General features: G+C 45.5%; 1 protein-coding gene across 1 annotated transcript in view; it reads left to right on the top strand.

Moving 5' to 3' along the window:
* ESRRB (estrogen related receptor beta) overlaps positions 1-26,509 on the top strand; it is a 144,036-nt gene that overhangs the window by 23,905 nt on the left and 93,622 nt on the right. The window contains exon 2 of the mRNA XM_044073463.1: positions 19,935-20,000. Coding sequence (XP_043929398.1) covers positions 19,935-20,000 — 66 coding nt within the window. The remainder of the gene's footprint in view (positions 1-19,934; positions 20,001-26,509) is intronic.

The following is a 26,509-nucleotide window of genomic DNA, read 5'->3' as shown; positions in this document are numbered from 1 at the left end:
TGTTCATTGGGACCACAAAGAGCCAGCTGTTGTGTATATAGGGACCACCAAGAGCCAGCTGTGATGTATGGGGGAGCATCAAGAGCCAGCTGTGGTGTACAAGAGGGAGCACCATGGGCCAGCTCTCATGTACATGGGAATCAAACTGTGGTGTACATGAGAAGCACCAAGGGCCAGCTGTGTTGTATGCTGGGAGCCCCAAGGACTATCTATGGTGTACATGGGGACCACCAAGGGCCACTTGTGGTGTACATGTGAACACTAAGCGTCAAATGTAGTGTACATGGGAAGGCCCAATGGGCAGCTGTGGTGTAGTTGGGGAGCACTGAGGGGCAGCTGCAGTGTACATGTGGAGCACTAACAACCAGTTCTGGTATACATTGGTAGCACCAAGGATCAGCTGTGGTGTACATGGGGAGCAACTAGGGCCAGCTGTGGTGTACATAGTAAACATGAAGGGCCAGCTGTAGAGTACGGGGTAGAAACTAAGGCAAGCTATGATGTATATGGAGACCACCAAGGGCCATCTTTGGTGTCTGGGGGAGTACCAAGGGCCAGCTGTGGTGTACATGGGAGTAGCAAGGTCCAATTGTGGTGTACAAGGGGAGCAGCAACAATAGCCATCAGTTGTATACCTGGGAGGCATTACCAAATGCCAGTTGGGATGTGTGGGTGAGGAAGTGCCAAAAGGTAGCTGTGCTATATGGAGAGGCAGCACCATTAGTTAGCCATTTTGTACATGGATGTACCAACAACTAGATGTGCTGTCCAACAGCCAGTTGTGGTGTGGAGGGTTCATCAAAAAACAGAAGAGATGTGTAGAGGTAGCAGCAGCAGCACCTGATGCAGTGTAATGCGGAGTGTATGGGGGCAGGAGCACAGCAAGACTGCTTTAATGTATGGGGGCAGCACCAAGAGCCAACTGCGGTATATATAGGTAACATCATGTGCCAGCTTTGGTGTATGGAGGAAATTCCCAGCTGTGGTGTATTAAAGAAGGACAAAGCATCAGCTGTAGTAGGTGGAGGTAGGCAGTGGTGCATATAGAAACACCAAGAATCAGCTTGTGGTGTAGGGGGAAGGAGCAGCAACAGCTGTGGTGTGTGAGAGTTGTGCATCAAGAACCAGTTATCACAAATGGGGGGGAGGAGCAGTGCCAAATTTATTGTGTGGGGAGGAACATGCAAGATGGCTGTAGTATATGGTGAAGGAATACCGCCAGCTGTGGTATAAATAGCAAGCACCAAGAACTATCTGTGGTTATGGAAAGCACAAAGACCGAGCTGTGCTGTACATGGAAACACTAAGGGTCAAATATGGTGTACATGGGGAGCTCCAGTAGGCAGCTGTGGTGTACATGTGGAACACAGAGGAGCAACTGTGATGTACATAGGGAACACTAACAACCAGCTGTGGTGTATATTGGAAGCACCAAAGAACAACTGTGGTGTATATAGGACACACATAGGCCCAGCTGTGATTTACATGAGGAGCACCAATGACCAGTGACCAGCTGTGGTGTACTTGGGGAGCACCGAGAGCACCAGCAGTGTGCATGGTGCACACAAAGTGCTAGCTGTGGTGTACGAGGGGAGCACCATGGATCTGCTGTGGTATATATTGGAAAGACTAATGACCAGCTGTGGTGTGTATGGGAAGAACTATTGACCAGCTTTAGTACATATCAGGAGTGCTAACGAGCAGCTGTGGTGTACATGGGGAGCACCAAGGACCAGCTGTGATGTATATTGGGAACACTAATGACCAGCTCTGGTATATATGGGAAGCAATAATGAGCAGCTGTGGTGTACAACGGGAGCACTAACAACCAGCTGTGGTATACATGGGGAGCATCAAGAGCATCAAGGACCAACTGTGGTGTACATGGGGAGCACTAACGATCAGCTGTGGCATACATGGGGAGCACCAAGGACAAGCTGTGATGTACGGGGGCTCTAACAACCACCTGTGGTGTAAATGGGGAACACCAAGGACCAGCTGTGGTTTACATACAGAGTACCATGAGTAAGCTGTGGTGCGGATGGGGGAGCACCAAGTGACAGCTGTGGTGTACATAGGGAACACCATGAGCCAGCTGTAGTGTACATGAGGACCACCAAGGGGCAGCTCTGGTGTATATGGGGAACACCAAGGGGCAGCTGTAGTGTAGATGGGGAAGCACCAAGGACCAGCTGTGACGTACATAGTGAGCACTAACTACTAGCCGTGACATACATGAGGAGCACTAACAACCAGCTGTGGTGCACATGGCGAGCAACACAGGCCAGCTGTAGTGAACGGGTGCAGTAATGGCCAGCTGTGATGTAGATGAGGAGTACCAAGGGACAACTGTGCTGTATACAAGGAGTAGAAGGGCCGGGTGTAATGTACATTAGGACCACCAATGGCCAGTTGTGGTGCCCATGGGGAGCACCAAGAACCAGCTCAGTTTATATCTGATGCATCAAGAGGCCCCTGTATTGTACATGGGGAGCACCAAGGGCCAGGTATGTTGTATGGCAGGATCATTAACAACCATATGTGGTGTACATGGGAAATACCAAAGGGCAGCTGTCATATACATGGGGAGCAACAAGGGGCAGCTGTGGTGTACATGGGAGGACCAAGGGCCAGCTGTGTTTGAATGGGAGGCCCTAAGGCCCAGCTGTGGTTTACACAGGAAGCACCAAGGACCAGCTGTGGTGTTCATGGAGATCACCAAGGGGGAGCTGTGATGTATGGGGAATCACCAAGGGCAATCTGTGATGCACATGGGGAGCACACTAACAAATATCGATGGTGTACATGAGGAGCACCAAGGACCAGCTGTGATGCATGTGAAGAGCATCATGGGTCAATTGTAGTGTACATGGGGAGCACCAAGGGGCAGCTGTGGTGTACATGGGGAGCACCACAGTCCAGCTGTGGTGTATATGGGGACCACCAGGGGTCTGCTGTGGTGTACATGGGAAGTACCAAGGGCCAGATGTGTTGTACATGGGCCAGCTGTGGAGTACATAGTGAGCACCAAGGGGCAGTTATGTTGAACATGGGGAAGACCATGGGCCAACTGTAGTGTACATGCAGAGCACCAGGGGACACCTGTTGTGTACATGGGGATCACCAAGGCCAGCTGTACTGTACATGGGGAGCACCAAGGGTTAAGCTGCATAGCCGGCTTTAGGCATAGGTCAACTAGGCAGCCACCTATGGTGCTGCTCTAGCAGGGACACTTTTCCAGTAATCTGGATGGTGTAGGTAGACCAGGATAGGGGCACAGGGTGGTGCTGGGGGGGGCTGTGGAGACATTTTGCCTAGGGCACCCATTGACCAAAGGCCAGTCCTGGTTAGCTGTGACATACTTGGGGAGCACCAAGCCCCAGATGTGTTGCACAGGGTGCACCAAGGACCAGCTGTGGTGTGTGATGGGGCCACCAGTAGCCTTCTGTGGTATACTGTGAGCAGCACCAAGGACTAGCTGTATTGTAAGGGGTAGCACCAAGGACCATCTGTGCTGTACATGGGGAGCACCAAGAACCAGCTGTGTTGTATGTGGAGAGCAGCAGGACTAGCTATAGTGTACATTGGGGGGACCAAGGGCCACCTGTGGTGAAAGTGGGTAGCATCAAGGGCAGCTGTGGTGTACATGGGGAGCACAAAAGACCAACTTTAGTGTACATAGGGAGCAGTATGTGCATCTGTAGTGTACATGGGGAACACCAAAGGCCAGTTGTGGTGCACATGGGGAGGGCTAATAACCAGTTGTGATGAACATGGGGAGCAGTAATGACCATCTTTGCTGTACATGCGGAGAAACACAGGCCAGCTGTAGTGAATGGGGGGCACCAGTGGCCAGCTGTGCTGTTCATGAGGAGTACCAAGGGCCAGCTGTGGTTTATATTGGAGTACATGGACCAGTTGTGACGTACATGAGGAGCTCCAATGGTCAGTTGTGGTGTACTTGGTGAGCACCAAGAACTAGCTGAGGTTTACATAGGGAGCAGCAAGGGGCAGCTGTGGGAAGAACCAAGGGCCAGCTGTGTTGTACAGGGGGAGCATTAGCAACCATCTGTGATGTACATGGAAAATACCAAGGGGCAGCTGTGGTATACATGGGGAGCACCAGGGGCATCTATGGTGTGCATGGGGAACACCAAGGACCAGCTGTGGTGCAAATGTGAAGCACCAATGACCAACTGTGTTGTACAAGGGACAACAAGGGCCAGCTGTGGTGTACTTAGGGAAGCACCAATGAGCAGCTGTGGTGTATGTGGGGAGCACCAAGAACCAGCTGTGGTGTACATAGGTACAACACCAATGGCTAGCAGGGTGTACAAGGGAGGCACTGCAAATGCTGGCTTGGGTGTATGGGTGAGGAAGTGCAAATACCCAGCTGTGCTATATGGAGAGGCAACACCAATAAACAGCCTTGTTGTACAGGGATACACCAGCAACTAGCTGTGATGTAGGGAAGGCAAATCTAACAGCCAGTTGTGGTGTGGGAGGTTGCATCAAAAAGCAGCTGAGATGTCTGGTGATAGCAGCAGCAGTACCTGATACAGTGAAATGGGAAGTGTATGGGGGCAGGAGCACAAGATGTTTTTTAATGCATGAGGAAAACACCAAGAGCTCAAAAAGCCAACTGTGGTATATGTGGGTAATAGTTTTGTCACTGAAGAAGGCTGTGCTTTTTTGCCAGCCGAAACCGGTCTGAGCTTTTTTGATGTTCATCTAATATTAAAGGATTTTTTATTGGATCCACTTTGGTTGCTGGCTTCATTTTGGCTGTGTGGATGCTTTTGCTTTAGTTGCCGTGTAACTTTTCTTTGTGCAGGAGGATTTTTTTGACTGGTATAATATGTGGGTAATACCACATGCCAGCTGTGGTGTATGGAGGGAAATACAAGTTGTAGTGTATGTAAGAAGGACAAAGTACCAGCTGCAGTATGTGGGGCTAAGCACTGGTGCCAGATTGTGGTGCATAGAGGAACACCAAGAGTCAGCTTGTGGTGTAGGGGAAGTATCAGCAACAGCTGTTGTGTGCGAGGCTGGAGCATCAGGAACCAACTATCACATATGAGGGAAGCAGCAGTGCCAAATGTATTGTATTAGGGAGGAACACACAAGGCAGCTGTATTATATGGGAAAGGAGTACCACCAGCTGTGATGTAAGTGGCAAGCAACAAGAGCTATCTGTAGTTATGGGAAGAAAAAAGACCTAGCTGTGGTGTACATGGGAGCACTATGGGTCAAATGTGGTGTACATGGGGAGCACTGCTGGGCAGCTATGGTGTACATTGGTAGCTTTAAGGCCTAGCTGTGGTGTACATAGGGAGCACCAAGGAGCAACTGTGGTGTACATGGACAGCATCAATAACCAGCTGTGGTATATATTGGGAAGACTAATGCTAAGCTGTGGTGTATATGGGAAGTACTAATGACCAGCTGCAGTGTACATGGGAAACACTAAAGACAAGCTGAGTTGTACATGGGGAGCAACAAGGACCAGCTGTGGTATATTTTGTGAGGACTAATGACCAACTGTGGTGTATAAGGGGAAGCACTAATGACCAGCTGGGGTGTACATGGGGAGCACCAAGGACCAGCTGCTGTGTATATTGGGAGCGCTGATGACCAGCTCTGGTATGTATGGGAAGCACTAATGACCAGCAGTGGTGTACACGGGGTGCACTATTGATGAGCTGTGGTGTATGGGGAAGCAGCAAGGGCCAGCTGTGGTGTACGTGGGAAGCACCAATGACCAGATGTGGGGTTCATGGGGACCACCAAGGACCAGCCGTGATGTACAAGGGTGCTAGTTACCAACTGTGTTGTACATGGGTAGCACCATGGGACAGGTGAGGTGTACATGTGGAGCACTAAGGGCTAGCTGTGGTGTACATGGGGAGCATCATGGGCTAGCTGTGGTGTATATGGGGAGCACCGAGGGCCAGCTGTATTGTACATGGGGAGTCATGAGCCAGTTGTGATATACGGGGGCTCCAGGTGCAAGCTGTGATGTACGTGGGAATCACTAACAATGACCTATGGTGTAAATGGGGAACACCAAGGACCAGCTATGGTTTATATAGGGAGCACCATGGGTGAGCTGTGGTGTACATGGGGAGTACTAAGGGACAGCTGTGGTGTACATGGGGAGCATCAAGTGGTAACTGTAGTGCACATTGGGAGCACTAACAACCAGCTGGGATGTACACGGGGAACACTAACGACCAGCTGTGGTGAACATGGGGTGCAACAAGGGACAGCTGTATTGTACATGGGGAGCCCAAGGGGCAGCTGTGGTATACATGGGGTGCACCAACAGTGAGCTGTGTTGCATGATGGAAGCATTAACAACCATCTGTATAAGGCCAGCTGTCTTTGAATAGGTGGGCCCACAGGGATAGCTGTAGTGTATATAGGGCAGCAGTAAGGACCAGCTGTGTTGTACATGGGGAGCACCAAGGGGCAGCTGTGATGTATGGGGAATCACCAAGGGCAAGCTTTGATGTACATGGGTAACTTTAACAACCATCTAGGGTGTACATGAGGAACACAAATGACCAGCTGTGGTGTCCATGGAGAGCACCATGGGCCAACTGTAGCATACATTGGGAGCACCAAAAGCCAGCTGTGGTGTACATGGGGAGCAGCAAGGGACAGCTGTGGTGGACATGAGGAACAACATGTGCCAGCTGTGGTGTACATGGGGAGCACCAAAGGCCAGCTGTAGTGTACATGGGGACCACCAAGGGTCAGCTGTATTGTACATGGGAAGTACCAAGGGCCAGCTGTGATGTACATGGGCCAGCTGCAGTGTACATGGGAGCACCGAGGGGCAGCTGTGTTGCACATGGGGAGCACCATGGGCCAACTGTCATGTACATGGGGAGCACCAAAGGCCAGCTGTGGTGTATATGGTGAGCACCAAGGGCCAGCTGTATTGTACATGGAGAGCAACAAGGACCAGATGCAGTGTAGATGGAGAGCACCAAGTGGCAGATGTTTTGGACAGAAGACACCAGGAGTCAGCTGTGGTGTATGGTGGAGGCACCAAGGGCCAGCTGTGTTGTACATGGGGAGCACCAAGGACCAGCTGTGCTGTACGTGGGGAGGAACAGGGCCAGCTGTAGTGTACATGGGAGCACCGAGGGGCAGCTGTGGTGTACATGGGAGCACCAAGCGGTAGTTGTGGTGTACATGAGGGAAGCACCAAGGACCAGGTGTGATGCACATGGTGAGGACTAACAATCAGCTGTGATGTACATGGGGAGCACTAAGGACCATCTGTGGTGCACATGGAGAGCAATACAGGCCAGCTGTTGTGAATGGGAGGGCACCAGTTGCCAGCTGTGATGTACATGAGGAGTACCAAAAGCCAGCTGCGGTGTATATGGAGAGCACAAGGGCCAGTTGTGGTGTACATGAGGTGCAGCAATGGTCAGCTGTGGTGTACCTGGGAAGCACCAAGCTCCAACTGTGGTTTACATGGGGAGCACCAAAGGGCAGCTGTGGTGTACATGGAGAGCACCAAGGACCAGCTGTGGTGCATAATGGGAGCACCAATGACCAGCTGTGTTGTACATGGGGAGCACCACAGGCCAGCTGTGTTTGAAAGGGGGCACCAAGGGCCAGCTGTGGTGTACATAGTGAAGCACAAGGACCAGCTGCACTGCACATAGGGAGCTCCAAGAACCAGCTGTGGTGTACATGAGGGGCACCAAGGGATAGCTCTGATGTATGAGGAATCACCAAGTGCAATTTGTGATGTATATGGGGAGCACTAACAACCATGTATGGTGTACATGAAGAACACCAAGCACCAGCTATCATGTATGTTGGGAGGACCATGGGCCAACTGTAGTGTACACGGGAAGCACAAAGGCCAGTTGTGTACATGGGGAGCACCAAGCCCCAGCTGTGGTGTATATGGGGAGCACCAAGGACCAACTGTGGTGTATTGATTTATTTATTTTTATTTTACATTTGTTAACCGGGAGAGTCCGACTGGATACATGTCCATTTTCAGCGGAGGCCCGGGGAGAAAAGCTCCAGGTACATAACAGACATATGAACATTGTTAATGTAAAAAAGGAAGATAGTTGAGTTCTAAATACAATATAAAGATACATCACATCTTGGGAAAAAAATAGCAGCATATAAAAAAAAACATAGGTCAGTTACAAAGGCGAGGCGCCTTGTTAAAAAGCAGTTAAGGATAGTGAGGAAGTGTACCTGGGGAGCACCAAGAACCAGCTGTGGTGTACATGGGGAGAACCAAGGGGCAGCTCTGATGTATGAGGAACCACCAAGGACAAGTTGTGATTTACATGGGGAGCACTAACAACCATGTGTGATGTTCATTGGTTCATAGGTTCATAGATTCATACTAGGCTATCTGCCCTAGGGCATTTATAAGCCTAGCCAGAATGTGTTTGGCTTTCGCCACCCATTTTAAATTAATTTTGCTATGCCCTTTTTCGAGGTTAGTATACTGTGCCTCTGTCTAACAGTGACACAGAAGTGATACCTGGGTTAAACCTACGATCTCCCATCCACTCATCAAGATTCCTCTTGAAGAGAGTCAATGAGGGACTCTGCCTAACCTGGACTGGGATTTTATTCCAGAGTGAAGGGTGCCTCTGGGTTATGAATCTATCCCTCCAGCATGTCCTATTTATTTCAGTGCTGAGGTTCAACTCTCTCGAGCACGTAGCTCGATGGGATTTGGATTTTCTGACGTGCAGCATGTCCATTAATTCCGGTTTGGACATGGCTTTATACGTCAGGCACAGATCGCCCCTGAACAGGAGGTATGACACTGAGTAGAGCTGGAGTTTCTTTAACCGGGCAGCATATGGCATCTGTTTGAGCCCTTTGATCCTCTTGGTGAGGTACTTTTGGGGTCTTCCCAGTTGCTGCAGGTGTCTGGTAAGGTACATCCCAAAAGGGACATTGTACTCAATTATGGGCCTGATGAGGGATGAGTAAAGAGGCATGATGACCTCCCCTGATCTAGATGTGAATCCCTTCATGATTAGGTGGGCTATATAAAATGTTTTTATAACCACTTTGGCCACGTGGTTGTCAAATGAGAGACTGCTATCAACTTGGGTCCCCAGGTCCCTAATTACTTCTTCTGTACTTAATGGATTACCACCTATGTGGTAATTTGTGGGCACTTTGTTTTTGCGAAGGGGATGACTATACACTTTTTGGCGTTTAGCTTGAGGCCATGGCTCTGGCACCAGTTGTCTGTTTCTATGAGGCCCTTTTGGAGGATGCTTGTGTTGGCTGGAGAGTTGATTATGGCACCCAGTTTGCAGTCATCTGTGAACTTGGTCAGCCACAGTGCTTCCGTGTTGGCCTGTACCTCCGAGAAATATATACCGAACAAGAGAGGTCCCAGGACTGAGCCTTGTGGGATGCCACTTGTAACTGGTTTGGAGTCTGACATGGCTCCAGCAATTCTAACCATGTGGGTTCTGTCCTTGAGCCAGTTTGCAACCCATCTAGTGACATAGGGGTTTATATTTAAGCTGGTGAGCTTATCTATAATGCCCGAGTGGGGTATTGTATCGAAGGCTTTTGTGAGGTCCAGGTAGGCTGTGGCTTCCCCTCATCAATGGCCTTGGTGACTGTTTCAAAGAAATCAACCAGGTTTAAGAGGCAGGATCTGCCCTTAACAAAGCTGAACTGGGTAGGATCCAGTGTCTGTAGGTCCTCAATATCTTTATTTATGAGGTCCATGATGATCCTTTCCATAGCTTTGCAGACCAAGCTAGTCAGGCTTATGGGGCGATAGTTTCCAGGATCCATTGAGGCACCACCTTTGTGGAGAGGGACCACTGTTGCTGTACGCCACTCTTTGGGTACATATCCTGTAGTAAGGCTGAGATTGAACAGTAGTTTTTATGTTTGGGTTTAGCTCTTCTAGGAGTTCATGTAGGACACAGCCTGGGACACCGTCTGGTCCCATTGATGCTGTGTTTTTTGCTTTGGAGAGGGCGGCTCTTACCTGAGCATCTGAGATGTCAGGGGGGCAGCACTCTGCTGGGATAGATATTTGCCCTTTTGGTGGGGAGGGGGGGAGAAGTTTGCGCTGAACCTGTCAGCTAGGATGTTGGCAATGTCTGTGGGTTTGGTGTATTTTTTGTCATTTTGGACTAATTCTGAGCATATCTGGGAATTCCCACCCAGGTTCCTAACATAACTAAAGAAAGCCTTGGAATTATCCTTAGTGTACTGTGCAATTTTTCTCTCGAAGCTGGCCTTAGATGATTTTATGAGTGCCCATAGTTTTTTGCTAATGCTGATCAGAGATGCCTTCCCTTTTTGGGATTTTGCTCTATCATTTAGTAGCTTCCTCCTTCTATGGGTCCACCAGACAGGACGTCTGCCTTTGGAGGATTGGGTCTTGGTTTTATTTGGGATTGCATGATCCATGCATTCCTGAAGGTGTTCATAGAATGCATTTATAAAGGATTCTGCGGTCTGGGCCGTATTTTCCACAGGCCCGGGGGCTTTGAAGGATTCCACCTTGGTTTTGAGGAGTGTGAAATTTGCTTTAGAGAAGTTTTTCACTGTGGTTTTCTGGGCAGGAGGTGGAGTCGGGATGTGAATATCCAGTGAGCTTAGTTTATGGTCTGATCTTACCAGTGAGGGATACACTTCTGGTCTGGAGCATAGAGTCCCCATGTTGGTGATGATCAGGTCCAGAATGTTTTCCCCTCTTGTGGGAGTGGTAACAAGTTGTTCCATAGCATTTGAGTTTATAAATTCTAGGAACCTTTGGGCTAGGGTGTTGGAGCTAGAGTAATGCTCCCAGTCTATGTTTGGGTAGTTGAAGTCGCCCAATATAATGGTGTTTGGAGAGACCTTCATATTTTCCAGTGTTCTCAGGAAGGCTGAGTGGGGTTCCTGGGTTTGGGAGGGTGGTCTGTAGCAGGCTATAAACTGGAAGGCAGTTTTAACCATTGTTAGTTGCACATGGATAGTCTCTGATGCTTCGTGCTTTGCCACCAACCTGGAGGTGTGGGTATCTTTGGCGAATATTGATACTCCCCCCTCCTTTTGTGGTTCGGTCCAAGTTTTGGGGCCAAAAAGCATGGTATGAGGTATAACCTGGTAGTGCTGGGGTGCTTTCGGGGGCCTTGAACCAGGTTTCGGTTACTGCACAGATATCGATGTTCTCCATGCTAAGGAGAGTTTTGAGTGCGTGCATCTTGAGGTTTAGACTTCTGGCGTTGAGTAGCATTACTCTTAGTTTCTTAACCCTTGTGATACCTATGGAGGTGGGTTTGTCTTTTGAGCCTTGCCTAAAAAAGTCACTATGGGGATAGCAAGAGCCTTTTCCAATATCCAAAAGCCCAGGGGTGACAGGTGCAAGCCATCCCTAGCAAAGCATCGTGGCTTGTTTAGCATGTCATCCCAGGCTGACGGGCATTGGATCCCCTTTGAATGACACCAATACTTAAGCCGATTGTTGAAATTGATCGTCTTGTCTTCATATTGTGGCATCATTCTTGTTGAGGGTAAGATGCTACTCAAGGTCAGGGTCATACCGGCCTGGGCCACATGCTCAGAGAGCTCTTCTATGTCTCTTTTCATGTAGTCCAGGGAGGTACGTCTCAGGTCATTCACACCAGCATGGACAATGACTGAGTCATATTTGTACTTGCCTTGGAGTGACCTGAGTTATGTGGCGGATCCTAGCGCCTGACAGGCAGCTCACCGTGACCTTCTCCTTGTTCAGCCTGGCGAGTGGGACATCAGTGTGCCTGACGATAGAGTCACCTATTACAAGTGTATCAGGTGTGTTGTTTAGCCTTAAGGGCTGTGACTGTTCAGCACACTGGCTTTGTGAGCTATATGTTGCATGTGTTTTGTTTTGGGGTAGCGGTTGCTTGGGTGTCTTCTTTGGAGGTCTCTGCTGCTTAGGCAGATTTTTATTTAGAGCCTCCGAGTATGTTTTTGTGTGTTTATATGTTTGGTTTGCTGTCGTGGTAGGTTTATGTGAGACTGGAATTGTAGTGAGTGTGGTTTCCTTCTCCTCCTGACTGGTTACGCCAGTACTGAGTTGAGAGAGCTTAGCCTCCAGTTTGGCTATATGGATGCATCTCTCACATGTGTTGGAATTTGTTGGGAGGAGGAGAGGGTTGTCTGTGTATATGAGGCAGTTGTAACATTGCCTCAAGATTACCAGATTCACCAGCTGGACCGGAGAGGAGATTGACAACTGACCTTTGGACATGCTAGAATAGTATTGGGAATTCCTTTATAATTGAAAAAAGGGCCAATGGGGAACAAGGTACTCAAGGGGAGTTTGTGAGGGTGTAGTGCTTTTAATTTTTTAGTGCTGACATATAATTGCTTTAGTGAGCAAGTGCCAGGTAACTTAAATTCAATGTGTTCCAGGTAACTTAAATGCAAAAATGACAAACAGTAACTTTCTTTTAAATGAAACAAGGAAGTAAGTATAGTAAGCAATGCAGATATCACTAGGGATCCACAGAAGTGCTGAAAAGCCACGTTTTAGGTGGTATTAGCATTTCAGGGAAATAACAAGCAAATAAACAACAAGCATACAAACAAAGCTAGATTCAGCAGGCCTGGATCTAGTCTATGCTACAGCAAACAAGGTGTACCCATTTCAGTAAGAAACAGTTGAAATATGCAGGCACTATAAGCCTTTAACCAGAAATTCCCAGCTCAGAAGGGCAGAGTCCAGCCTCTCCTCCCACAAGAGTGCAGACCACGAACCTTCTTAATGTAAAATAACTGGCCTGAAGCCCAAGTGCTTAAACCAGAACTAATATGAGGAACACCAAGGTCTAGCTGTGGCGTACATGGGGAGGACCATGGGCCAACATTAGTGTACATGGGGAGCACAAAGGCCAGTTGTGGTGTACATGGGGAGCACCAAGGTCCAGCTTTGGTGTCTATGGGGAGCACCAAGGCCCAGCTTTGGTGTCTATGGGGAGCACCAAGAACCAGCCGTGGTGTATATAAGGATCACCAAGGACCAGCTGTGGTGTATATAAGGATCACCAAGGACCAGCTGTGGTGTACATCAGGAGCACCAAGGGGCAACTGTGGTGTACATCGGCAGCACCATTGGCCAGCTGTGTTGTCCACGGGGAGCAGCAAGCAGCAGCTGTGCTGTACCATGGGCACCGGTGGCCCTCTGTTGTGTACATGGGGAGCACCAAGGCCTGGCTGTGGTGTACATGGGAAGCACCATGTGGCAACTGTTGTATTCGGGGCACCAGAGGCCATCTGTGGTGTATGGCAGAGGCACTAGGGGCCAGCTGTGGTGTACAGTGGGGGAGCATCAAGTGCCAGCTGTATTGTAAAGGGTAGCACCAAGGATCAGCTGTGGTGTATGTGGGGAGCACCAAAGGCCAACTGTATTGTATGGAGGAGCAACAGGGCCAGCTGTAGAGTACGTGGGGAGCATTAAGGGCCAGCTGTGGTCTACATGGGGAGCACCAGTGGCCAGCTGTTTTGTACATGGGGACCCCCAGTGGCCAGCTGTTTTGTACATGGGGAGCAACAATGACTCCTTTAGTGTACATGGGGAGCACCAAGGTAAAGCTGTGGTGTGGGTGAGCACCAAAGGCCAGCTGTGCTGTATATGGGGAGCAGTAAAGACCAGCTGTGATGTATGGGGAAAGACCAAGGGCCAACTGTTGTGTAAATGGGAAGCACCAATGGCCAGCTATGGTGTAACTGGGAAGCACCAAGGGCCATCTGTATTTTACATGGGAAACAGCACCAATGGCTTGCAGTGGTGTACCAAGGAGGCATCGCAAATGCCAGCTTGCATGTATGGGTGAAGAAGTGCCAATAGCCAGCTGTGCTACATGGAGAGGCAACACCAATAGCCAACCTTGTGGTACAGGGATACACCAGCAACTAGCTGTGGTGTAGGGGGAGGCAAATCCAACAGCCAGTACTGGTGTGGGGGGTTGCATAAAAAAACAGGTGAGGTGTCTGGGGGTGGCAGAGTGAAATGGGAAGTGTATGGGGAGCAGGAGCACAGCAAGATTTTCTTTAATGTATGGAAGCAGCACAAAGAGCCTACTGTGGTATATGTGGGTAATACCATATGCCAGCTAGTGTATGGAGGGAACTGCCAGTTGTGGTATATGAAAGAAGGACAAAGTGCCAGCTGCAGTATGTGGAGGTAAGCAGTGGTGCCATATTGTGGTGCATGGAGGAATACCAAGAATAAGTGTATGGTATAGGGGAGTTATCAACAACAGCTGTAGTGTATGAGGGTGGTGCATCAGGAACCAACTATCACGTATGGGGGGAAGGAACAATGACAAATGTGTTGAATGGGAGAGGACCACACAAGGCAGTTGTAGTATAGTAAAGGAGAACCACCAGCTATGGTGTAAGTGGCAAGAGCTATCTGTGGTTATGACATTTGCAAAGACCAAGCTGTGGTGAACATGGAAGCAGTAGGAGTCAAATGTGGTATACATGGAGAGCACCAGTGGGCAGCTAGGGTGTACATGGGTAGCATTAAGGGCCATCTGTGGTGTACATGGGGAACACCAAGGAGCAACTGTGGTTTACATGGGGAGCACCGAATATCAGTTATGGTGTACATGGGGAGCACAAGGGACCAACTGTGGTGTATATTGGGAGGACTAATGACCAGCAGTGGTGTATATGGGAGGAAGTAATGACCAGCATTGGTGTGCTTGAGGAACACTAACGACCAGCTCTGGTGTACATGGGGTGCATCAACGACTAGCTGTGGTGCACATGGGGAGCACTTAGGGCCAGGTGTGGTGTACATGGGGAGCATCATGGACCAGCTGTGGTGTACATGGGAAGTCATGGGCCAGTTGTGGTGTATGGGGGGTACCAAGCACAAGCTGTGATATACATGGGAAGCACTAACAACTAGCTGTGGTGTATATGGGGAACACCAAAGCCCAGCTGTGGTTTTCATAGTGAGCACCATGGGTGAGCTGTGGTGTACACAGGGACCACCAAGGTACAGCTGTGGTGTACATGAGGAAATCACTAATGACCAGCTGTGGTGCACATGTGGAGCAACACAGGCCAGCTGTAGTGAAGGGGATAGCAATGGCCAGGTGCAGGAGGGAAGACTAATGGTCAGCTGTTGTGTATATGAGGACTACAACAGCCAATTGTGATGTACATGAGGAGAACCAGTGGCCAGTTGTGGTGTACATGGGGAGCACCAAGGGGCAGCTGTGGTGTACATGGGGTGCACCAAGCACCAGCTGTGTTGTATGGTGGGAGCATTAACAACCATCTGTGGTGTACATAGGAAATACCAAGGGGCAGCGGTGGTGTACATGGGAGCATCAAGGGCCAGCTCTATTGTACAAGGGGAGTGCCAAAGGCCAGCTGTGTTTGAATGGGGGCCCCAAGGGCCAGCTGTGGTGTGCACAGTGAAGCAGCAAGGACCAGCTGTGGTCTACATTGGGGGCACTATTGGCCAGCTGTGGTGTACATGGGGAGCACCAAGGGTCAGCTGTGGTGTATATGGGAAGTACCAAGGGCTTGCTGAGGTGTACATCAGCTAGCTGTGGTGTATGTGGGGAACACCAAGGACCAGATTTGTTGAATGGGGCAGCACCAAGAAAAAGTTGTGTTGTACATGGGGACCACCAAAGGTCAGCTGTGGTGTACATGGGGAGCAGCAAGGGGAAGCAGTGGTGTAAATGGAAAGCACAAAGGGCCAGCTGTGATGCTCATGGGGAGGACTAACAACCAGCTGTGATGTACATGGAGAGCACTAATGATCATCTGTGCTGCACATGGGGACAACACAGGCAAGATTTAGTGAATGAGGGGCACCAGTGGCCAGCTGTGTTGTACATGAGGAGTACCAAGGGGCAGCTGTGGTGTATATGGGGAGCACAAGGGCCAGTTATGGTGTACATGAGGAGCACCAATGGTCAGCTGTGGTGTACCTAAGGATATACGAGAACTATCTGTGGTTTACATGGGGAGCAACGGGGACAGCTGTGTTGTACATGGGGAGCACCAAGGGGCAGCTATAGTGTACATAGGGAGCACCAATGGTGAATGGTGTTGCACATGGGGAACACCACAGGCCAGCTGTGTTTGAAAGGGGGACACCAAGGGCCAGCTGTGGTTTACATTGGGAGCACCAAAGATCAGCTGTGGTGTACATGGGGAGCATGAAGGAACAGCTGTGTTTTACTTTGGGAGCATCATGGGTCAGCTGTGGTGTACATGGGGGAGCACCAAGTGGCAGATGTGGTATACGGGTCACCAGGGGACATCTGTGGTGTACATCAGTGGCATGAGGGTCCAGTTGTGCTGCACATGGGGAGTACCATGGGCCAACTGTAGTGTACATGGGCAGCACTAAGGATCAGCTGTGATGTACCTGGGGTAGCACCAAGCAGCAGCTGTAGTGTACATGGGCACTACAGGCCATCTTTGGTATACAGCGTGGGCACCAGCGGCCAGCTGTTTTATACAGCGGTGAACACCATGAGCCAGCTGTGGTGTACATGGGGAGTAACAAGGGCCAGCTGTATTCTATGGCGGCAGCGACAATGACCAACTGTGTTGTACGGGGGGAGCAACAGGGTCAGCTGTAGTGTACATGGGGAGCACCAACGGCCAGCTTTGGTGAATGTGGGGAACACTAAGGGCCAGCAGGTGTGTACATGGGCAGCATTGAGGGCCAGCTGTTTTGTACAGGGGCAGTAGGGGCCATCTGTGGCATATGTTAGGGACACCAGGAGGCAACTGTGGTGTACAGCAGTGAGCACCAGGGGCCAGCTGTGGTGTACAGCAGGGAGCACCAAGGGACAGCTGTACTGTATGAGGCAGCACCATGGACCAGCTGTGTTTTATGTGGGGTGCACCAAGGGCCAGTGGTGTTGTACAGGGGCAGCAAGAATGACCAGCTGTGTTGTACAGAGAGAGCAACAGGGCCAGCTGTAGTGTACATGGGAAGCACCAATGGCCAGATGTGGGGAATGTGGGGAACACTAAGGGCCAGCTGGTGTGTACATGGGGAACACTGAGGGCCAGCTGTTTTCTACATGGGCACAACCAAGGTTCAGATCTGGTGTACATGGGGACCACAAAGGACAAACTTTGGTGTACATGGGAAGCACCAAGGGCCATCTACTTGGGGAACAGCACCAGTGACTAGCAGTGGTGTACCAGGGAGGTATCACAAATGCCAGCTTGGGTGTATGGTTGAGGAAGTGCCAATAGTCAGCTGTTCTATGTGGAAAGACAGCACCAATAGCCAGCCTTGTTGTACCAGGATACACCAGCAACTAGCTGTGGTGTAGGGTGAGGCAAATCCGACAGCCAGTTGTGGTGTGTGGTTTGCATCACAAAACAGCTCAGATGCCTGGGGCTGGCAGCAGAAACTAATACAGTGAAACTGGAAGTGTATAGGGGGCAGATGCACAGCAAGATTGTCATAATGTATGGGGGCAGCACCAAGAGCTCACTGTGCTATATGTGGGTAATACCACATGCCAGCTGTGATGTATGGAGGGAACTGCCAGGTGTGGTGAATGAAAGAAGGACAAAGTACCAGCTGCAGTATGTGGAGGTAAGCAGTGGTGCCAGATTGTGGAGCATGGAGGAACACCAATAGTCAGCCTATGGTGTAGGGAAAGATCAGCAACAGATGTGGTGTGCGGGGGTGGAGCATCAGGAACCAACTATCACATATGGGGGGGGGGCAGTGCCAAATGTATTGTATGGGCAAGGAACACACAAGGCAGCTGCAGTATATGGGAAAGGAGTATCGCCAGTTGTGGTGTAAGTGGCAAGCAACAAGAGGGATCTGTGGTTATGGGAAGCACAAAGGCCTAGCTGTGATGTACATGGGAGAACTAGGGGTCAAATGTGGTGAACATGGGGAGCACCAGTGGGCAAATGGGGTGTATATTGGTAGCATTAAGTGCCAGCTGGGGTATATATGGGGAGCACCAAGAGGCAGCTCTGGTGTAAATTGTGAGCATCAATGACCAGCTGTGTTGTATACTGGGAGCACTAATAACCAGCTCTGGTATACATGGGGTGCACCAAGGACCGGCTGTGATGTACTAGGAACAGTAACAACTAGCTATGGTGTACATGGGGAGCAGCACGGGCCAGGTGTGGGGTACATGGGGAGCGCCAATGGCTGGCTGTGGTGCAAATGGGGAGTCATGGGCTAGTTGTGGTGTATGGGGGGCACCAAGTGCAAGCTGTGATGTACATGGGGAGCACTAAGGGCCAGCTGTGGCATACATGGGAAACACCAATGATCAGTTGTGGTTTACATAGGGAGCACTATGGATGAGCTGTGGTATACATGAGAAGCACCAAGGGTCATATGTGGTGTACATGGGGAACACCATGGGCCAGCTGTGGTGTACATGGGGGAGCACCACTGGCCAGCTGTAGGGTACATGGGGAGCACCAAGGACCAGCCTTGGAGGGAGTACAATAACGTTCAGCCACTAGATGGTAGAATAATTTGTGAATGTGGAACAAGCAGGTGGTTGTACAGTGCAAAGCGTCATGGTGGAATTCTCTGAGTGTACTTTGGGTTCCAAAGCCAGGTTTGTCAGATACTGCACGATAGAACAGAACATCTGCTGGCCAAAGGAATAGAGCAAGAAATGTGAGCACAAAACACAGACTGTGGGAAAACCTACATATTAGAGCCAGGCCATATTAGCCTTCAGTGGAAGGCAGTGCTGTAGGACAGTACAGAAATGTATTTCAGGAGAATGTAGTATCTGTAACCTGAAATGGATTTTTCATATATAAAAAAAGGAACAAGACTGGAAGTAAGGGACTGGAAAGAAGAGAGAACAGAATTCTCTTACTGATTAGCAGGACTTGGTGCATGCTGTGTTACTGCTGTCTTCAAGCTGTTCCCCTTTATATAGGACTTAGTACAGACTGCATTACTGCTGGTATCCTCCTGTTTTCCTGGGCTTCACAGCATGCTTAGTGTGCAGCCCCAGATCTTTCTTTTTTGCTGATTGCATGACAATGAGTATCTACAACCTTCAGCTAAAAGAAGAAAGAGCCAAACATTTCTATAGGGGGGAGGAGCAGTGCCAAATGTATTTATTGTATGAGGAAGGAACACACAAGGCAGCCACCATGAGAGGTGCGAGAATAATCAACCAGCTAGAGGGTATGTTGTTTCCTTCTGCTGCTGAAACTGATATTTTGTAATTTCCATCCTGAACTTGGGCTGAAAATAAAGAATGACATCTGATATCCCAATTGCTTAGACTACAGTTCCAATAGTTCGGGAAAATGCATCAATGTCTAAGATAATGCACATGATCTAAGTTTTTCTAAGGAATAGTCAAGGATACCACAAAGGTTCATAGGTAGGTACTAAGCTATTGGCCCAAGAGCCTATGTAAGGCTAGCCAACATGGTTCCCTGGCTTACGCCACCCAAGAAAGTTATTTTCTTGTGCCACTGTCGAGCAGAGACACAGAAGGTATATTTTCAATATCTGAAATTATCAATATTTCTAAAGTGTCATCATCTTTAATGTGTACATTTTTGATGTAAAAGCCACTGTACCATAAGATGTACTTACTATGCAAGTTTCCCGTAAGGCTTAGTAACATTTCCAGTGCTAAGAGATATTGATTGTTATGTGAATTAAGCTAAGTCGGGTGGACTGTCAATGTAGAGGCAATTTACCTGCCCTGCATTGCTAACAATGTACAACACCCACCATTTTGTTAATTCTTCTTTTATCCTTCTGCTAAATCAGACAATGGTAATACATCTGTGGAATATCACAGAATGGGCTGCTGTATGAAATGACTCATGAGACGTTATGTTTGGTGTCTGTGTGTGCATGTATGCATGTGTACACATGTCTGATACTGTGTTACTTTGTTTTCTTGTTTTTTTAGATATAAAAGTAGACTGCAGGGAAGCAGCTCCATGCCTGTCATCAGCAGTGACAAATCTGTTTGGAGGTAAGCTTGACATCTGCAGTAGTGATTGATGGGGACAACCTAATCCCTTATGTTCCCTAACACTCGCACTCAGCCTACCCTCATAAGGACTAGTGAAGCATGAAGCGGTCAGAACAGCACTTCTATTATGAACCCTGATAGCAGAATCAGCACATAGAAGGTTTGCAACTGCTTAAAAGAGCAGCAAATTATAAATCTTTGAGATGTCAGACTGAATTTCTTGGTTGGAATAGTGGTGTAATAAAAGTCATGTTTGCTAAGTCCTTTAGTGTCCTTTTCTTTTTAGCTTTAGTGGCTAAATTTAAAATTCAAGACAACTTAGCTATGTACACATGAAATACTGGATGATGTGCATTTAAAAAATCACATAAAAAGAAAAGATTGATTCAAAGACAAAAGTTACAGATATTGTGGAATTTAAATTTATCAGCATAAATCTTAATGTGAGATATGTAGTAGCTGAGATTGTTGTGCAAAACACTCCCGATAACAAAACATTTTGTTAAGTATAATCAAATATGATAAAATAACTATCTCTGGAAAATAGGGTAACAGCTAAGGTGGGTATGATTTATTGTGTATTATGGACACAGTGTGTATAATTTAACTTGTATTATGGATACAAAGTGTACATAATCAAAGGCATATTATGAACACAAGGTGTGTATAATCAAAGGTTAATTGTGGATGCAAAGCGTGTATAATTTAACATGTATTATGGACACATAGTAATTATATACAATTAATTCTTTGCAACCTCTTTTGCTTCTGTAGTTCTAGAGTCTGCCTCAAAAGGATGAAAAGGAAGGATGTGCAGAATATTTTAACGAAGTTGTTGTAGGGTCGACAATAATATGTGTACAAGGAGAAGCCAGCTCATATGGTTGCATGCAGGGGTTGGGAAAGGACAACATATGTAACACAAGTATCCAGGATAAAAAGAGTCAACAATGGTAGGGCAGATCCCATAGAACATTTCTGTGAGTCAGAATTAAAACTTAAATAAAAATGTGGTGAAATTGACCAGGAAATTATCCAAAAATGGAATTACGTCAGTAAACAATGTAAAGAGGGTTGTAATTCAGTGCCATATTACTGTTTCAGTGCAAAATTTGAAATTCAATATTGACTTGATGCTCCATTTCAGTATTACACTATTTCCTGGACAACAGTAACAGCTTAACTATATTAAATGGTGGCATATACTTATCAAAAAAAAAAAAATGACAGAGTAAGTAAATGTGCTATTTTTCAAAGAATGCAGAATATCCAAAACAAAAAGGAATTACATGTGAATGTTTATAAAAAATAATCCAACAACAGCATAAAACTGGCAGAAAAAAGACCAAATAAACAGTGAAAATAGCCATTCAAACACCAACAAGCCAAAATATAGTAAGGTACAATCACTAACAACACTTCATATATTAATCCACAGCTTTATTTAACATCAAATGCTTTCATCCCACAAATAGCAAATGGGACTTCTTCAGGACAAATCATAGATTACAAACCCCATGCTTTTATAATAAAATAAACTAATTACCCAATTAAATCCATCATTGACTTAAAGAGACACTGAAGTTCAACTAATACATCCCTATTAATCCTAATTATAACAAATAATACATTAAAAATCACTAAAAACAGTTGTACTACAACTTAAAAAATGGCAATAGAAAAAATACCAAAAATTGCATCTAAATACTTATAAATAAAAATATCTTATAAATAAGAATAACATATACATACGAATAGCATATAAATAAGAATGTCATCATTTTGTTGCTTACCCATACTATTAAATATTACTAAAATTACATAAATATGATCCAGTATAAAATCGTACACATCATCATACATCTGTTAAAAATATATATATATGTTGATTCCTAATTTTCCAATGCTCTTCTTCTTAAGGTAGGGAGTATAGCTAAATTTAATTTATGCCTGGAAATTTAGCAGCATTTAATCTTATTTGCCACTGTAACTCTTTTAATTCTAATTCCAATTCCCACCAACCAACTCTTGGGTTATAGGGTACTACTTTAAGTATACCAACCTTAAATCTTGTAAAACCTTGACATTCTAAAGTAAGTCTAAACAAAGCATTATTAGTGGTCCCTTTATAAATAGCATATAAGTGTTCATAAATTCTCCTTTTTAAAAATAACCACATCTGTCCCAAACTGCAATATGAACAATACCCCTAGTATTATAATTCCCCTTTTTTAACCTAATCATAAAGGGTATTCCTTGAAGGGTAATATTTTGTTCTTGCAAAATGTAGGAACACTGTTTGCATGTTCCACACTGTGATGTGCCAATCAGTATTATAGGGGTTCTTATATAACTATGTTCAAAATGATATTTACAATTCTTACCAGTTTCATAAACAAACTGTGGTTCATTACCAATAAAATCCATAATTTCTGGGTTCCCCTAAAGATAATCCAATTCTTAGCTATACTATCCTTAATTTCCCTAGCACCAGATCCATATGGGATCATCATATCTCTGTTGTACATCTGTATATTGTTGATCCCACTATCACCATTACTCAGACTACTGCCATCTCCTAAGATGGGCTTATACTTAATCCCTAACCAGTCCTTACTTCATAACAAATACTCTGTACTAATTGTTTTGGATATCCTCTATCCAGGAATGTATTTGTTATTTTACTAATTTCAGCATCAAAATTTGCCAAATCAGAACACATCCTGGTAGACCTAACAAGCTGCCTTTTATAAATATTCCTTTTCATAAATATGGGATGGTTACTTTGAAAATCCAAATAATTATTTCTGATGAAGTCTCACTTGGAGATGAAAGCACTAAAATGTTGAATTAAAATGTTTTTATTTTACCTCGATGTGTACTCCGTTGTTCTGGACAAGTTTTCGGTCATTATTTTGTTTTGGTATCAGTTTTTGGGTTCTTTTGGTTATGCTACATTAATTATTGGAGAAAGACTCCTTCCTATACACTTTAGATGCAAATATACTATTTACTTTACCCTTATATAGTGTTACATCCAAATAATCTATGGCCTTATCTAAAAATTTAGAAGTAAATTTAAAATATGATGTAACATTATTCCAATACTTTGCAAACAAGTCTGGTTGTTCCATTTTGTCTTTCCATAAAATAAAGATATTGTCCAAAAAATGAAAATATATGACCCAATGCTCAGAACATTTAGAGTTAAAGACAAACTTAGATTCCCAGTTATAAAGAACCAAATTTGCATAGCTGGGTGCACAACTTGCACCCATCACCTCTCCCTTAATCTGTTTAAAATAAACTCCTTCAAATTTAAAATAGTTGTTATCTAGTATTAATTCTGTAACAGTCATAATAAAATTAATCAATGTCTCATTCAAACTTGTCAAAAATCTTAATGCTTCATAAAATAAATGTAACCCCTCCTGATGGGGGATAGATGTAAATAAATCAATAACATCCACAGTTGAAAAACATTTTTCGTCATACCAGTTCCCATTAATTTTTGATAAAAAAATCCTATGAATCTCTTAATAAATAATTTATAGGTATAATTGAATTCTTAAAAAAAGTTGTTTTAGCCCCCACAACATCCTCCTATTCCACAGAACAATGCATCATGGGTATCACATACATCCTCCTATTGCACATAATGATTCATGTGTATCACAATGCAACATCCTCCTATTGCACACAATAGTGCATCATGGATCTCACAATACAACACCCCTGCTATTGCACCCAACAATGCATCATGGGTATTACAATTAATGGACATGCTCCACCTCAGTAAATCTAAATCCCTTAGAGCCACACGCTCGAGGGACTTGAACCTCAGCACAGAAATAAATAGAACTTGCTGGAGGGACAGGTTCATAACCCAGAGGCTCCCTTTGCTCTGGAATAGAATTCCAGTTCATGTGAGGCAGAGCACCTCACTGAATCTCTTCAAGAAGAATCTCGATAAGTGGATGGGGATCATAGGTTTGTCCCAGGGATTACTCCCGTGTCACTATTAGACAGAGGCACAGTAAACTAAACCTTAAAAAGGGCACAGTATACTCAAATCAAGGGGTGGCGTAAGCCATACAGAATCGGGCTAGGCTTATAATTGCCCCAGGGCAGATAGCCTAGTATGAACTTATGAACCTATGAACAACATCCTCCTACTGCAGACAATAATTTATTTTATTTTTATTTATTTATTTAACATTTGTTGACCGGGAATGTCCGACTAGGTTCCACAGAGCCTGTTTTCAGCGGAGGCCCGGGGAGAAACGCTCCAGATGCATGTTTTTTGGAAATGGGCAATGCATCATGGGTACCACAATACAACGTCCTTCTATTGTACAGAACAATGCACAAAGAGCAAATCACACCACTAAAGGCCGTTCAAATAAATATAAAATGTATAAGAAAAAAGAAGGAACATGCCACCTCTTGCTCTCAAATATTTAGATAACTGAAACACTCTTAGTACAAACAGTAGTTTAACTGGAAATGTGGTAGCACTTACAAGAACTGTTGAGCTGTTACAAACAGCAGTTTAAATTGAAGCTTGCTAAAACTGTTGAACTGTTAGCAGCTGAAACACTCAATACAAATAGCAGTTATAGTGGGAGTTTTCTGGCTCTTACAAGAACTGTTGAGCTGGTAAGAAACAGCTGAAGCACTCAATATAAACAGCAGTTTAAGTTGAAGCTTATCAGCTCTTACAAGAACTTTTGAGCTGTTAAAAACAGCTAAAGCACTCTTGATACAAACAGCGATCTAAGTAGGAGCTTCCCAGTTCTAATTAGACTGTTAAAAACTCTTTATTATATAAAACAAATAGTAAAACAAACAGTAAAATACAATATAAGCACTTTCAGTTATGCGTAACCTTCTTCAGATCATGTTAGAAATAAGAAAAACTCCTTTATATACAAAGCAGTTGCCACCCCATTCTGAAGACATCATTCCTTAAAGTGAAAGCTTAGATTGTATTCACTTTTTATTTCTCAGGCCTCCCTCTTTTAATATAGGTTTTAGGGGTACTACCCCATTCAGTCCTGGGGGGATGATCTGCTCTCAGATCCATAATCCACCTTGCTTCTTCAGCTTCCATTTTATTCATTAGGTCACCACCTTGTATACTTTCTTTTATGTTTGATAAAGCCATAACTCTAAAAGAGTGGTTCTCAAATCTAGAGATATGTTGGTAGAGAGAATTAGTTTCTACCTTGTTTCTTATAATCACATATGTGGCGAAGAATACGCTCCTTGAATTTTCTGTTTGTTTTGCCTATATAATAAGCTGTGCAGATACTACAGGTTGCAGCATATACTAGGTTCCTGCTATTGCAATTCACTAGCCCTCGGAAAGTATATATCTTATTTGTTACAGTATGTATAAATGTATCTTGTGTGTTAATCTAAGCACATGCTTTACAGAAACCACATTTGCGTGTACCTCTTTTAGGCCTTGTAGGAGTGATATCATTTCTCATCTCTATTCCATCTTTTTGGCATAAAAGCCTCTTTAGATTATTTTTGTTCTTATATGCAAAGCTGGGTTTTTCTCCTACCAGTTCTTTAATTCTAATATCTGAAGTTAAAATTGGCCAATATTTTCTAATAGTGTCACATATAGCTGCATTGTTTGTGCTATATGTGATCGTACACCTTACTTTGTGATCTTTGGAGCAGCTTTGTTTATTCTGCTTCATCTCTTGTTCACTCCTCTTAGAATAATGAGGTGTACCTTTATGTTCACGTATTCCCAATATTTGCTCTTTGCCTTTAGTAATCTTTTTTCTTTATACCCTCTCTCCATGAAGTTATTCAACAGTTTCTCATGTTCCATCAAATAAACGTTTTCGTTAGTAGAAAGTTTCAATACTCATACTGCTTGATTGTCCACTATATTGTGGAAAATATGTCTGGGATGCATACTTGAGTAGTGTAGCATATGATTACGCACATAGGTTTTCTGTATATCATTGTTTCAATACATTTTACAGGATCTAAACTCAATTTCACACCCAAAAATTCTATTTTATGATGTGAGCTTTTAACATGGAATTTCAGGAAGGTAGTTGTCATACTTAAAAAATCAATGAACTTGTTGAGTGAAGTTTCACTTCCTTCCCATGCAATAAAGATATCATCCACAAATCTACTATACAATAGTAGTTTGTTGGTCCAAGTATTTCTGGTATCATCCAGACATTCGTTGGTTACGTCAGCTGTAAAGGATGGAGCCTTGTGGAAATAGTTCAAATACACTTTAGTTTAATAAAATCCACGTAGTTTTATACTTTTTATTAACAACGTAAAAATAGGTCAATGTGAAACGCTGCCAGCGTTTTTCATTCCAAAATGGTAGTATACATGCTGACACAGTTAGTAATTTAGTTCAGAGTCCTGTGGTGAAAGATGGTACTGGTAAGAACTTCACAATTGCCTTCACCTTCACTTACTGCCCAGAGGCAGTGGTTATAGGTAAAATAGTGAGGAAATAC

Source organism: Protopterus annectens, chromosome 6.part0 (genome assembly GCF_019279795.1).
Source record: "Protopterus annectens isolate FY-2018-M chromosome 6.part0, PAN1.0, whole genome shotgun sequence".
Taxonomy (NCBI): Eukaryota; Metazoa; Chordata; order Ceratodontiformes; family Protopteridae; genus Protopterus; species Protopterus annectens.
Note: the sequence above shows the minus strand (reverse complement) of the source record. Positions and strands in the feature narration are given on the sequence as shown.